Here is a 16,505-nt window from a genome sequence, read left to right as displayed (position 1 = left end):
AATATCCAACAACTCTTATAAATATCCACAATTAGAAAACAGAAATGAAACTAGAAAATAATAACACCAGCCCCTAATTCAAGTTTCTACAACCATTGCCCTAAACCAACCAAAAAATGTAGGAATTTTTCAAATGAATATTAAGAAGAGCTGATAATATGTAGGAAAATGCCACCCCATAATGTTTTAAGTACTAAAATGAATCACAGCGCGAGAGAAACAAATGAGTATTTTGTACTAGAGCACCACCCGCTGGTTACAAGTCCTCATAGCAAGTATGACACCGGGCCATAATTGGAATGGGTTGACTGTACTAATCCATTACAACAGCAGGAGCTTCTTACAAAACAAAACCACCCGTATTATTTTATTTTCACAAGAAAATAATTTTTAAATATGTCCAAAAGGATGAGTTTTGGTAGTTTTGAAATACAATCTCCAAATGCTGTAAGGACTTATACTCAAAATAACATATAAATTATCATTTCAGCTCTGCCGATAAATAAATAATATATTTAGGCAAAATATGTATACTTGCATTTCGTTGCTAAATACAGGGAGGAAATAAAATGTCCTGAAAACTAGATTGAAAACATAGTTTCACATAGTGTGGGCACAGTGGCACACACCTGTAATCCCAGCAGCTAGGGAGGCTGAAGCAGGAAGATCACTAGTTCGAGGCCAGCCTCAGCAACTTAACATGGCCCTAAGCAATTCAGTAAGACCCTGTCTCTAAATAAAATATAAAAAGGGCTGGGGATGTTGCTCAGTGGTTAACTGCCCCTGGGTTCAATCCCAGGTACCAAAACAAACAAAACACAAATTCAAAAACCATCTAAATTACCATCTAGTGAAAATGTTTTCTGTAAGGTACCACAGCAGCTTTGTAGGCCAAAATATCTTTACCTTAATAAAATGTCCCTTTTATCCTAATGGCATGATATTTTGTTTTTCCAAATTGTTCTTGTGTTTTCTTAAATTCTAAGTTTCTTAAAAGTCTTGGAATATAAAAGAGTTATTTCTCCATGTATAATGCTGCCTTTAAGACGCAGAAGTACACATCAGGGTCTGACATCAGTTTATACCCCATTTGACCTTCCTGAACTTGCTCTGTAGAAATTGAACTTCAGAATCCCTTTCTAGACATGATCCTACTCTTCTAAATAAGAATCCATGAGTATGCTCCTGGCAGTCAGTACGGGCTTCATGTTTCTTTGGTTTGATGATAATTATTACCCGGCCCACAAAAAGTGAGGTCTTTCCTTGCTCACACATGGTTGATTGCAGATAAGAATATGATGAGGAAAGTCACATTCCCACAGACATAAATTGCCAACACCATCTTTTTAAAAGCATGGCCCTGAAAGAAAAATTGAGATATAAAATAATGTACCATCATCAAGGTTTATGTCAATAAACATGAAAAGAAGGGCTTACCTCTGCTTCAGCTACAGTAAGTGACTGAAGGATCTGAATTCTATCATCGTCCAATATTTCAACTGTTAAGAACAACATATGTTTATAAGTCCAGTGTTAAGCAGGCAAACTAACTCTCAGAAATATAAAATAAAACCCAATTCTTTGTGTGCACCAATTTCCAGGGTATAAGTTCTCCAGTTTCAAGTTTCTAAATCTTACAAACTTCCTGAACATTTATGACTCTCACAAATTGAGACACACTAGAAAACAGCACACATCTGTCAAGGACCTAAAATAAGCTCTCCTACTCAATAAACACACCAAAAGCTTAAAAATCTAAATCATTCTAATTTTACTTTTTTAATTAACAAATTAAAATTGTATATATATATATATATATATATATATATAGAGAGAGAGAGAGAGAGAGAGAGAGAGAGAGAGTACCACATGATGTTTCGATATATGTATACATTGTGGAATTGCTAAATCAAGCTAATTAACATATGATAGCAATCCAAGTTTTAAGAATGTATATATTTTAAACATTAAGCCATAATTTAGTGGTCATCAGTGATCCCATGTACATAACCCTAACAAAAGCCAAAAGTGGCAGGAGGGATACACTATTTGGCTCCTAAAAGCTGCCCAGCCTTCTAGATTCACAACATGTACTCTAGACAACAAAGAGTTTTTGTTTTTAGAAGATCACTTGCCTGAAAGTGAGAGGACACTTAAGCCTATGGTGGCTATAGGCATCTTGACCCTCCTTGCCACTAAGACCAAACAGAGCTTTCCATTGAAAGCACAAGAAAAGTAGGTCCTACCCAGCTATATATTTATGTACATGCCAACCTAAGGCACAGCACTTAGTAAGTTTATCAAATATATAAAATCCATCTGTAGCTCTGCCCTGTGTCGACTCTGGGTCTCTTCTTCCTTCCTCTCAGAGTTCCCTCAACTCCAGGCACTCCAAATTCTCATGGGCACTGGTTCAGGTCAGATCAACATGCACAATGAAAGTAGTTATGAAGAGGACTTCTTCCTTAAAACTTGAAATCTCTCCTTTATATTTTTACTCACAAATTCTAATACCAACATAAATAAATAAATAAATAAATAAATAAATAAATAAATAAATAAAAAAAATAGAGCCACCAAGGCATAAAATTTCCACAACTGCTACCACTGGCTGAATTATGAGCAGAAAGTGTTAGAGGTACCAAGTAACAGTCAAGCATTTAGTACCAAGAAGCTAATGAAATTCCAAAGTTTGTATAAAAGTGATTCTACACAGAACAGCTTTTAGAGCAGTTTTACCTTTTCGAGAAAGTCGATAAGCATGTATCTCCAGAACAATCTCAGTCCCGATATGCCAGGTTACAAATCCAATCATTGCATAGGTTTTCCATGGATGGGGAAGATTCAATCCTGGTAAGTCCATTCCCAGGAACATTGCTGCCACTGAGTGTAAAAGAAAAAATGTTATATTCAATTATGGTCCCCACCAAAAGATAAAATTGTGTGTGTGCATTATATCAACTAAAACATACTAAAATTGGTGAGAGGAATAAGATGAATATTGAAGACCAAAGAGTAATTAATTCTTTTTTTTTTTTTTAACTGTAAGACTACACAGGCAAGATTGAAAATTATGAGCTGCCTTTTAGAAAGGGGCATTCAAACTTTCCAGAAAGTTTTAAGTCTCCAGTATGAGAAGGGGAAAAACTATGGAAACCACTGCCAATTGTACTCCGTCTTCCAGGCTGAATCCTATAGACCACAGAAAGTTAAGCGAGAGGTGTCTACATGGAGGTCTGCTATATAAGGCATCAAAATGTACTGGGTAACCATACCTGCCTTCTGAAAGCCACCTCCTCTGGGAGGTACCAACCTATGGAAGTGACCTGGAGACTGAGGGCTTGGACCAACAGCCTCTCCTCAACCCAACTCACAAATGACCCTCAACTTGAACTGCTCAAATGTTTGCTTGTCAGTATAGCTTATTCTACTGCTAAAGGTAAACACTAATAAAAAAAAAAAAGAAAGTGTTAAAAGATGAGTTTTAAAGTCACTTTTAAAACTTTAAACTGAAAACTGAAATAATGACTTAAATTGTTACCCCTTGAAATTACTTTCTGGATTTCAATGTTTAAGACTGATTTCTCCTCAACAACCAATTACTCCAATTACTAATGCATCTAAAAATCTTTTAAGCCAAATTACAACTTGAAATATACACAGCCAGCAATTATATATGGATAAGTGGCATCACAATTACTTACCTGCTATTATTCTAGCAGCTGTTCCCACACTCCAATGAGTCCAGTTAAACATTTGCCTTCTGCCAAAATAAAGAACCAGTCCGTTTTCTTAGAAGTGACAGAATGACAATGAGTTCCCAAGAGAATAAAAAGCATGTAATTTCGCTTATTGCCTGAGAATTAGATATCTGAAATACATTTTAAAGTCTCTTTAAAGTAAATAAAATTTATCACCAGATTTTGTAAGATGAAAAATGTTTCTACTCAAAAAGGAATTTGTTTGCCAACTAAGAATATCCACAGTAAGAGCATTTATGTAGAAAAGCTATCAGTACCTTGGGTCATGCAAAGGTGGCCTGAAGGCTGCCAGAAGAGGCTGAAGAACTGCTAATGCCGTCACTATACAGCCAAGATATGGGTGGTAACCTGCATGCTGGACAAAGTCACGACATATTAAAAGTCTCAATATCTCATCAGTTTAAATCCTCAAGTTAAAAATAATAAATACAAGTGTGTCCTTAGTATTTTTCCATGACTCTAAACATTCAATGATGATGATGATGCTAAAAATAAAAGGCAACAAGGTAGAACTAGTTGGTATCAATATGTCAAGAGCTGTCATCTCAACATGTCATAATGATTTGTGTGAACCTCTGTGTTTCCCTAAGTTGCAGGTTCTACAACTCTGGGGCTTAGTAGAGTCTTAGTCACTCAATAAGCATCTGTTAAATAAATGAACATCCAGGTTTGTCACTGTACTAAAAGCTTATCTCCTCTGTTCAGATGGTTTAACTTAAGGAAAATATCAACCTTGAATCTCAACAATTTCTATGATGTTCTTCCCTTAGTGATGCTGTATGCTCCTCCAAATAGCAAGTGATTGGATTAGACTACTCTGAACAATGATTTCACATAAACATTTGAGAAAAGGGCTGAGAAGATGCTCCAGCCTGTAACATAATTAGTTGGAGAGATGCTATGGTCTGGGGTCACTGACTTCCATCCTCTAATGGGCAATAGAGCTGTGACCAGGAACAGCTAAACTAGGTGGTGTGCAAACTATGCTGGAATCTTTGTAAATAGGTGAACTAAAGGCTGACAAAAGAACAATATAAAAACATGTTCAGATCATGGAGTCAATTATACACAAAAAAAGTACAACCACAATTGTGGAGGTTAAAGAACCTTTAATTTAAGAAATAACAGCCACAACAACAAAATTTTTATATGGACTTAGAATGTGCTGGGTATTACCCAAAGTGTTTTCAGTTAATCAACTCCCAGTCCACACAGAAAAACTATGGATGGATACTATGCCATCCCTATTTCATAGATAAGTAAACAAAAGGGCAGAGAAGTTAAGTAATTTGCCCAAAGGTGTCCCAGGAGATACATGATGATGCCAGGATTTGAACCCAAGTAATTTGTCTAATGAATAGAGCCCTTAACCTTCACAGTCAGTCTTCTGTATCCATGGGATCCACATTTGTAGAGTCAACCAACCACCAATGGAAAATATTTGAGAAAATAATTACATCTGTACTAAATATGTACAGACTTTTTTCTTGTTATTCCCTAAACAATACAAGTATTTTCATGGCATTTATCCTGCATTAGGTATTATAAGTAATCTAGAGAAGATTTAAAGCATACAAGAAGATGTCTATAGGTTCTATGTATTTTACATAAGAGACTTAAGCACCTACAGACTTGGGTATCCCCAAGGAGTCCTGAAACTAATCCTTTATGGATACTGAAGAACAACTGTACTTTTTTATTCTTAAAATGCAAAGACTATTATAAAACAAGTGTTACCCTTTGTTATGGTTTAGGTATGAGATGCCCCCCCCCCCCCAAAAAAAACTCATATGTGAGACAATACAAGAATGTTTATAGGTGAAATGATTGGATTATGACAGCCTTAACCCAAGCAGTGCATTAATCTGTGTTCTCTCTCTCTCTCTCTCTCTCTCTCTCTCTCTCTCTCTCTCTCTCTCTCTCTCTCTCTCCTGGTGTGATGTTCTGGAGCTGTTTTCCTCCACCACACATTTCTGTCCTGAAGCTCTGCCTTGCCTCAGGCCCTGAGGAATGGAGTCTGCCATCTGCAGACTGGGACAGACTGAGACCTGTGAAATTGTGAGCCCCAAATAAACTTTTCCTTTTCTATGTTGTTCTTGTCAGGTCTTTTTGGTCATAGTGGTGAGAAAGCTGCCTAAAACACCCTGTTGCAAATACCTAGTAAAATAGAGTTCTGATGTGTCAATTCATATCAGACAAACTTTATTGGTTAAAAAAAAAAAAAACAGGTTGACTGATCCATAAACTACCTAAAAGGCAGAAGGGAGGTTTTCTAGTACTATCTATGATCCAAGATCCACACTTATTCCCTGCAGTACCAACGTAAACTCTGAAATATTAAATTGTGATATCAATTTCTGTCTTAAAACTGGAAGAGTGCAATGGAAGCACAGGCTCTGAACTCAGGTATGTCACTATTCTCAATAAGCCTACTCATTGATTTTCTAAATATATACCAAGTACCATTATGTACCAGAATCTACTCTGGATTCCTGGGATAAACCAGGGATAGACCAGTAAATGTCCCAGCTCTCACAGAGCTTGCATACTCGCATGTGGACAGCACATAAGGAAAAAAGCTTGATAGATAAGTAAATTATATGAAATAATATTTTAAAAAATGGAGTACAGGGCTCTCTGAGAAGCTGTTATTTGAGCAAAGACTTCAAGAAGGTGAGGGTATGAGGATAGGTAAGGAAGAATCTTTGCAAAGATCAGAAAACGAGACTTTACAAAGCATGCCTGGCCTGTCTGCCATTGAACAAGGAGGCCAATGCAGAGGAGGAGGAGAATAACTGGGAGCCAAGCTATGGAGGTCAATGCAAGGACATGGGCTTTGATGCAGTACAACTGAGAAACATGAGAAACCAGTTCATGGCAAAGGAATGGCATGATCTAATTTATATTTTTAAAAAAATAACTCTGCCTTCTTTAAGAAAAGCAGACTGTATATGAGCAAGTGTTGAAGTGACAAGATAGGTGACTACTGTCAAAGTTCAGGCAAACAGTGGTGATGGCTCAAATCCACACGGTAGTATCAGGGATGGTAATTATGAGTATTGCTTTATGGACATATTTTAAATATATAGCTAATAGGGTTTTCTGATGGATTTGATGTGAGATGTGCAGGAAAACACACTTACTAATTTCAAGATTTGGTCTAAAAATGAAACTCTAACAGCTAACATGGGAATGGAGCAGGTGGAACAGGAAAGGGAAAAAAAGATCAAGAAATCCATTCTGGACATGTTCAGTTGAGATGTCCTAAACATGCCAATAGAGGACATGAGCTCTACTTAAAATAGATTTGTGAGCCAAGGCAAAGATCTGAGCTGGAGTTAAACCTTTTGGAATAAGCCTTAGTTTCTACATTTATAATATGGTATTATTTCATAATACCTACTTCATCTGGCATTTAAATTTGAAAACACAAGGAAAGCACTTAGCATAGCTGGCCATATAGCACTGATGTAATATATAGCTTGGTAGTAATCACAGTCCGAGGAAATCACTTACGTTGTTCATGATCCATAAACATCACACTTTGAATTTTCACCACTCTATAAAGAAAAACTCACTTAAGCTATAGATGTACATCTGATGAAGCCTAAAAGTACATTTTATTACCAGGTAATCTGTGCTGACATCCTCACAACAACCCAACGCTCAACCATTGAAGACAGTCATCAGATGACCCAAAAAGGAAATTAAGAAGGATGCACAAAGAATGTCTTTTTACCCATAATTCACCAATAAAACAGAAACCTGCTTTGGCATCAAAATGGATTTATGTAAAAAAATCCTGTTTAAGATGTACTCACCCAACTCCAGCCTCCTCTGTATATAAAAGGCATGATGAAAGCAATGCAGGTGAGCACAGATGTGGTGAGCATGAGCAACCGATGCACCTGCAAGGTGAGATGACAAAGTGAGAAAAAGGCAGCTAACCGTGTAAGAGAAGGAGTCAGTGTGATGGTGGAATAGGATCACAGGGTAGGATTCACAGAAGGCTTGCACCTGACTGACATCTAAGCACAGCTTGTGGTCAATAAGAATAAAATTTTAATATACCATTAAACTTTAAAGAAAACTCTAAGCTGCCATTCTCAGCATTCAAAAGTATTTACTAAGACTTCACACACACAGAGCAACAGGAATGCAAATTTCACACATGGAGCACACTTCCTTGCCAAGTCCTTCATTTCCTCCCAAAGACATTTATTAAGCTCCACCACGAGGCACAGTGCTAGACCAGGTGCCATGAGGCAGTAAAGAAACAGAAAATACTGTCTCCTGACGAGTTGGGATCTCAGTGAGTAGCTACATAAAAAATATATGAAATGTACAATTCACTGTGCAACTCAAGAGAATATTAAGAGTGAAAATAGGCACTGTTAATGAATTATGGATAACTGATGTGAATCAAAACTATTCTAGGAAAAGGAGATAGTACACTCACCTTCAATGTATCTATATATGTCATTATAAAACACACACACACACACACACACACACACACACACACCATACTTTAAGATAGCAAAAAATTTGAATTGAAAATCAGGAGGCACAGACTCTTCCATTTGGGAATATCCACATGAGCAAATTGGAGAATAGAGGGAGAACAAGTAAATACAAGTGAGAAAGAGCATAACCACAAAAACAGAAGCAGACAGAGAGAGGTAGCCAGACACATTGTAGCAAGGGAGAACAGATAAAACAGCCCTGCCAACCAGTAATGAGGAATGAGGTTAGACAAGGGAAGCCTTCCAAGCAACAAATGTATGACTATGAAGGCTACCCTCTAATAAAGTCAAAACTATTCCACTAGCAGTATTTTTTTCTACAAGCAAGCATCTACATTCTAACTCAAAACACACTCACTGATCTTCCACTATATGTGCTAATCTGTCATCCATGACCCATGAAAGACAAGGTTATTTTGCTTGACTGTGAAGGGCACTTAACTGAATCCTGCTTATGTTCCCATTAGAAGACTAACTCCACATCCTTTGGGAAGGACAGCATGAAAGGAACACCTTCAGTTTCTCCTCCCACCCACACAGGGACAAGTTGGTAAGTCAGCAATGGCCCAACATTTGCCCATAAACCAAAGTCAGACCCCTGCTCTGATATGCAGCAAATATCACTATTTCTTTCTTCATTCTCCAGCCTCCCTTAACTTGTCTTTCCTCAGACAGTGGGTGAATGCTCCTCCAGCATCTCCCCTCACAAACAGAGGTATAATGTCACATGGGTCCCAATGGCTATGTTACAAAAGGACAAACAATCCAGCCTGCCTTTCCACAAAGCTGTCCATCTTTTGATCACCAAGCATTTTGTCTGATCTCAATTGTTAGGAAGGCAAAGGGAAATAATAAGATCCTAAGCCCACAAAATAGCTAAAATTAAAAAAAAAAGAACAAAACACACACACTTCATGTTGTAATGTTCACATAATATGTAAATTACATTAAACACTTTTTTCCTCACCTACCTGAAACCAAGCTGCTTCTCTAAGGAAAAAAGCTTTTGACCAAACAGATCTGAAGAACCGGGCAATCAGAACCCCTATGCTAACAGTAGTCATCCATGCCACCAACATTAAGGCACCTACAGGTGAGAAAAATACAATGGTTGACATCACAAACTAAGTTGTTTCTTAAATGACCAACCCAAATACTCAGAAAGTAAAAACAGCCAACAAAACACAGACGACCTAAAAAGAGCCTATGTACCAGCACTTACCACCACTGCTAACCTTTCAATGGCCCTACTACGATCCCAGAAAGCTAAGTGTTTTCCACATATTAATCAAAATGACCCTCACAACAATCCTATGAGGTATTTTGCAATTATTATTCCAGTTTTTTTTTCTGAATGGGAAAACTAAGGTACAGAGAGATTAAATAGCATGCTCAAGCGTACAAAATCAGGATTCTAAACAACCTGGCTTCAGTAACTGTGTTCTTTAGCATTACATTATGCCTGTCTAGAGTCATTTCAGAATCTTCTCACATCTCATCCCTAAAACTATGAAAAACAAATAGGCGCCTGATTTCCAAACCCAATTATTGTTCAACAGAAAGGAAAACATGAGTAGAATCAAATTAACGACAATGAAGTGATTTTCAAGCTTAATTGTGGTGACATTTGTAGATAACTCTGAAGCATATAAAGGGAGAATACCAAAGAAGGAAAATTCCCCAAGGCACTCATGTTTTCTAAGAGCATGCTTAACACTATACGATTTCCCTATGTTAAAACCCCATCTTTACAACAATAAGACAGGCTACTTTTCAAAAGGAATCAAGTTCCAATCTAGAACCAGAGGATAGAGAGCCTGGTGTCCAGGCCACTGTTCTTCCTCCCTGGTGCTTTTTCTCAGTCAAGAGCATGGGGCCTATGCACTGTTCCGTTTCCCTATCATCATCATATACTTATACCTTGATCAGTTCTTCATCAATAAATCTGCACTTGTGAAGCCAAACTACTGTCATAACCAAACAAAACCAAAGAGCATTCTTTCATTAGCATTTACCTAAATAAATGCCAAAAATCATGGTCTCATAAAAGTTAAATTAACTAACTCAGTGATATTCAACCCTGGCTGCAGTTAGAAGCAACTAGGATACTTTTTTTTAAATGACAGATGTCTTAAAAAAAATTCCATGACTGATTTTAATGTGCAGTTAGGGTTACAAATCAAAGAATTAGCCCTACTTTCCATTTCTTAATCAAAATCAGCAAGCATTGAGATCAATAATCTACCTGAAAAAGTTTATTAAACATAAAATATTTTTGAAATGCTTATTAAACATAAAGTATTTTTGAAAATATTTAGTTAAATTACGCCTGCTACCATTTAGTCATCAGTAAGTTTATTCCATAAAGTATTAACAATTCCGCACAAGAATCTCACCATGAACCTTCAAAAGGAGTGAAGATCGGGATCCCCCTATGTTCTTAGGATAGTCTGTCACATTATGTTTTTCATATGTAATCAAAGGTTGCTGAGAGTGCTTATAAATTTGACCTGAAAAAAAAAATTAAACTTTTAAGATAATGAAGAATTAGTTTCTCAGGACAGAAGGACTTGAGGGATGGATATAGAGGAGAAAGAATCTTTCTAAAGGTAATAAAAAATAATTAAATATCTACAGAGTGGTCATTCATCTGCGAAAGCAACATACGATATATGCAAGAGCACACTCTCCTTCTGAAAAAAAATTAAAGAGATAATTCAGCCCACCAAGAGAGATGAATAAGAACGAGAAATGGAGAATTTATGATAAAAAATCTGCTGTTGTGCAAGAAATGAGTTAAACAAAACAATACTACCATGGTCTCAAACCTTGAAAATGTCAAATATAATTCTTGAAAGAGAATACATATTTTTTAAAAATCTACAAATTATTAAACATCACGTACATCTAAAATCATAGAATAAACTAACAAAAATCAAACCTGGGAGAAGAGGGTGGAGAGACAAAGCAAAAGCAACTTGGTGATATGGTATTTTGGCATACGGTCAATTCAGAATGAGTTTGACTCACAAATCAAAATCCAAAATGACCGTGACATAAACAAATTATATATAAAATTAAATGTGGGAATGCATAGAATTATTCTCTGTGTGTGTTTTCATTCTAGGAATGTATCCTATAGAAAGACCTTCTTTTTAACCAAAGATTAATAAGAATATTCACAGCAACTTTTTTACTCTGAGACTACTGTAAACAAACTAAAAAAAAATGTTCATGGGCTGGGGATGTGGCTCAAGCGGTAGCGCGCTTGCCTGGCATGCGTGCGGCCTGGGTTCGATCCTCAGCACCACATACAAACAAAGATGTTGTGTCTGCCGAAAACTAAAAAATAAATAAATATTAAAACTCTCTCTCTCTCTCTCTCTCTCTCTCTCTCTCTCTCTCTCTCTCTCTCTCATAGTTCAGGACATCTGTTATTAAAAAGTAAATAAATAAAAAAAATTTAAAAAATGTTCATCACTAGGAGAATGAGTAAATAAATTATGGAACATACATATTTTTAGAATACTATATAAGTGCAAAAAAAATTAAGAAATGTGATTAACAGTAACCTTTGTTACAAACAAAATAAATATTTGGTGTCCTGATATATATTAGGCCACAGACTATTTAATAGTTTCCAAAAAATTATATAAACTACATGTTATATCATCTGACCAAAATGCAAAACCAAAAACTAACAAAAGCCTAGAGGAAAAATGATTCATCTAGATAAATGTATATAAACTACTCTTTGTAATAACTCTCCAGTTAAATTGGAAATAAAACTAAAATCTCAAGTCTTCTTAGAGATGTATAACAATGAAAATATGTTATATCAAAACACATAGATATAATCAAGGTAAAGACAAAGTATTAAAGCCATCATTTAATTTGAGATGCATTTAAAACAACAAAATGTAACCTATGAATCTATAACTGTCAATGAAATCCAATGAGTTTATGGCAACTCTAACCATCATATAAAAGAAAATATCACAATGTTAGAAATTAACAAGGTAATATAGCTACCAATATATACTTATAGTATATATAACTACACACAATTTTAAATCAGCCAAAAATAATTTCAACTCTAAATGAAAATTATAAATTTCTGGGAAAACAGAGAATTACAAAAATTAAACCAAGAAGTAGTAACTCTGGAGAATAATAGTAGAATTTTCTTATAGTTGGTCAAGTATTTTTATCCACACTGAGGGTTCCACTTACCATTAAAATAATTTTTATGACTTTAATTTTTTTTTTTAATTTAAACTCTTCTAGAGTTCATTTTATGAGATTAGCAATATGCTGATACCCAAACTAGTATGTGTGAATTCACATAAGCATACAATTCACCAACAAATCACTTATTAATATAGATGGAAAAAGCTTAAATTAAATATTAGTGAATTAAAATTATATATTAAAAGAATAAAACATGACCAAGTAAGACTTATCCCAGGAATGTGAGGATTATTCTGGGATAATTTGTTCTAAGAGAATGAGACAATGCAATAAGACAAGAAAGAAAACAGGCTATTAACCTATTGCTATTTGCATATATCACATATATCCAGAAAACACAAGAAAACAACTAAAAGAGTAGGTGGCTAAATTCAAGATGAATACTCAAAAATTGGTAACTTTCCTAGAAACCAATAAACTAGAAAATGGATGCAAAACAATCCCATTCATAATTGTTTGTTTTAGAAAAAAACTATATATTACTTAGGACTAAAGTAACAAAAAATACATAAGCCCTATATGAACACATGAATAAAACCATAACACTTCACTGAAATATCCCTACTTATACAGAATCTGGATAAGAAGGATATCCTAATATGTTCAGATAGGAAGTTATTATTATGAAGTTATTATTCTCCAAATTAGTCTAAAATTTCATTTCAATTTCTATCAAAACCAATACACTTTTCATTAAATTTGACAAATCATTTCTAAAATTCATCTAGAACAGATGAACAACAAAGAGGCAAGAACGTTTGACAAAAAAGACTAACATCCAGGCATAATGTCCCATATCTATTGTATCAGTTACTTGGGAGACTGAGGCAGAATCATGAGGCCAGTAGTTCAAGGTCAGCCTGGGCAACATAACAAAACCCATCACTTTAAAGAAGAAAAAGAAAAAAAGAAGAATAAAGAAGGAGAAGGAGAATAATAATAATAGTACATATCTAGTTTGTTTTTTATGAATGTGAAAATACTCTTTATAAAATTCTTAGCCACTGACTGACACTCTATAAACGCTGAGTAATTTTATGCATTATTATCATTTAACCAAGAAATTATTTTCAAACCAAAACTGTTGTTGCTGGTGCAAATAAGATTACATGATTTAACGTAGATAACCATATATGTCACCCACAACTAATCTACAAATGTTCCTAAATTTTCTCTAATACTGAGAAGATACTTTATCCTGCCTCAAACTTTTTGAAGCTCCACTTTACCAATCATAGAAAATCTAAACCACATGATAAAAATTCAAGGCTTTTCACAATTCTGCCTGCTCTGCATTTCCTGCTCCTCCTCTTCTTCTACCTGATCCCTGACTTTCTATTCTATATGCCCACATTCATTGTTTTCAAAGAGGCTACATTCTCTAAGCTTGAGGGCAATTCTATCTCTCTATAGAGATGAGTGACTAAATACTACACTGGTATTTCCTGCATGTCCTCAAAGCATCATTTGCCAAGATCCTAAACAAAATCTAACTGTTCTATTCATATGAGTTTTTAAAGATAACTAAGCATTCAAATGTCTAAAGGTGCATCAGAGTCATGACAAAATATGAAGGGCAAGAAATACACCACACAAGCAGGGCAGTGCCAGGCATCCTTCTCCATGGGAAGTCTTCACACCACTCATTCAGCTCTTCAGAAGCCTTCTCTTTACCTCCTCCCCACCCCTAGGACAAAATTCAGGTCTAAGGAGATGAGACTGATATTGGACAGGTTTTCCCATAAGAACCAACATATCTTGCAACAATTTCAATGGCAATGTTTCTAGGATCCCCACCACGACATGCTCATTTCACTGTACTCAGGAAAACCTAAAGATATGTTTGGTTTTTCTTCAAGGTATTTAAAGTTCTTCTGGTCCAAATACATTTTAGCAACCAGAGAACATTCTGATCATAAGCCCTGATGCCTTGTACCCAGTTGACACTCTGTAGTTCTCAAACAAAGCTAGATTAACCAAAATTCAGATTTTCAGGCAAAATGGAAAAGGGTTATAACTCCTTATTCATAAGTGTGTACCTAAAAATGAGCAATTACAAAGTCATTGGGGGCGGGGAGAGGAAAGGGAAGAAGAGAGAAGAACTTGCAAAAATAGTTTTTATCCATGTACTTACCATCATTAGCTGAACCATCTGCTAGAAATATGTAGTAACTTGTGTTTAGATCAAATCTATTCTTAACCCCAGGAAGGGTAATGTTTCTTCTGAAAGAACACTGCATAACACCATCCGCCAACCTCCAAGCCACAGCCTCAAGAAGATCCTACAAACACACACAATGGGTCTTCTCAGCACTTCCCAAAGATGTGCTAAATATAATATGTTCAAAATCCTGTTCATTTCCTTCTCTGAGATCATAGGTGAATGTTTCATCTGCAGTGTTATTGTTTTTGCACTTCCTCTTTGAAGAGTACAAGAAGCATTTTCTCCCAGTTTGTCTTTATCCCACTTGGCAGAAATATAATTTTTACTTTGAGCCAGAAACCCACAGTCCCTCTACCCAGGTTAGAAATTTTAGCAGGTACAACAATTACCAATAGGGCATTATGTAAAATTGTGGATGTGTAACCGATGTGACTCTGCAATCTGCATTTGGGGTAAAATTGGGAGTTCATAACCCACTTCAGTCTAATGTATGAAGTATGATATGTCAAGTGCTTTGTAACGTTGTGAACAACCAATAAAAAAAATAAAAATAAAAATAAAAAATAAAAAAATAAAAAAAAATAAAATAAAATAGAAAAGGGAATAATTAGGGAGGGGGACACAGGATCCAATCCAGGGTTCCATGTCACATTTAAAGTTGTGTCTTGGGCTGAGGTTATGGCTCATTGGTAGAGCACTTGCCTGGCATGTGTGAGGCACTGGGTTCGATCCTCAGTACCACATAAAAATAAATAAATAAAAATAAAGGTGCTGTGTCCATTTACAACTAAAAAAAATAAAAAATAAAATAAAAAAATAAAAAAAAAAATTAAAAAAAAAAGAGAGAAACTCCTCAACCGAAATGGCATAGATGCCACAATGGGCACACAATGACATTGCCCAAGGCACCATTCTTTACCATACATGTTCCGCCTTCTCACCAGTCAAGAAATACTGATGTCACTAACAAAAGCCTCTTCTTTAAAATACCTGTCTGCAAACTTTGGAAAAGGGGCAAAACCTCTGACCATGTCAACAAACCATAAAATACCTTTTTATAAGATGCAACAAGCATTTAAGTGACATAAGCAAGACTTCATCTTTTCCTATAAGAGAAACTTATGCTTTCTAAAGTGCAGAGAAGTTTCTCAGAGATCACTATGAGAAAGAAAAGCTGCTGCCAGGCCCTTGCAGGATTAGGCTGATGACTGTGGGGGGTCAAAGACTATGTTTGCACAGCCATGCCAGTGACAGCCAGATAGCAGGAAGGTACACAGCCAGGCAGAGGTTCCCAGAACGTTCACACTCACCCGAGAGTCCATCACAGGGTGACTTCGCCCTGAAAAATGTGCAGGCTGTACATGAACAGTCTGACCTTCATTGATACACAAATAAGCATCATCTTTACCCTGAAAAACAATTACAAGTGATAAAAGTTTAAAGGAACGTCAGTATTTTTAAGAATCCCTAATCAAATATTATTTGATGCTTTTAGACATACTTTGCCGACTCAAACATAAATCGTGAATTGTAGAGAACTGTCCAATTTATTACTTAAAATTTCTTAGAATATAGAAGCACTCAAATTTCAGTGTGAAACGAGATCAAAATAGATGTTTTGCAGGGCTGGGGTTATAGCCCAATGGCAGAGTGCTTGCTTAACATGTGTGAGGCACTGAGTTCAATTCTCAGCACTACATAAAAATAAATAAAATAAAGGTCCATTGACAACTAAAAACAAATATTTAAAAAAAATAGAGGTATTGGAGCTGGGAATGTTACTCTGTGGTAGAGTGCTTGCCT

General features: G+C 35.8%; 1 protein-coding gene across 1 annotated transcript in view; it reads right to left on the bottom strand.

Annotated features, from left to right (window-relative positions):
* Window positions 1-922: 922 nt before the first annotated feature.
* FRRS1 (ferric chelate reductase 1) overlaps window positions 923-16,505 on the bottom strand; it is a gene marked incomplete at its 5' end in the record, with an annotated part of 29,582 nt that continues 13,999 nt past the window's right edge. Inside the window, 10 exons of the mRNA XM_081308862.1 lie at window positions 923-1,360; window positions 1,438-1,499; window positions 2,740-2,883; window positions 3,705-3,763; window positions 4,019-4,116; window positions 7,583-7,669; window positions 9,259-9,374; window positions 10,684-10,797; window positions 14,673-14,820; window positions 16,013-16,111. Of these exons, the coding sequence (XP_081164988.1) occupies window positions 1,268-1,360; window positions 1,438-1,499; window positions 2,740-2,883; window positions 3,705-3,763; window positions 4,019-4,116; window positions 7,583-7,669; window positions 9,259-9,374; window positions 10,684-10,797; window positions 14,673-14,820; window positions 16,013-16,111 (1,020 nt within the window). The 3' untranslated portion in view covers window positions 923-1,267. The remainder of the gene's footprint in view (window positions 1,361-1,437; window positions 1,500-2,739; window positions 2,884-3,704; window positions 3,764-4,018; window positions 4,117-7,582; window positions 7,670-9,258; window positions 9,375-10,683; window positions 10,798-14,672; window positions 14,821-16,012; window positions 16,112-16,505) is intronic.

The sequence above is a fragment of the Spermophilus citellus genome (genome assembly GCF_964194105.1).
Source record: "Spermophilus citellus genome assembly, chromosome: 9".
Taxonomy (NCBI): domain Eukaryota; kingdom Metazoa; phylum Chordata; class Mammalia; order Rodentia; family Sciuridae; genus Spermophilus; species Spermophilus citellus.
This window is presented reverse-complemented; position numbering and strand designations above follow the sequence as displayed.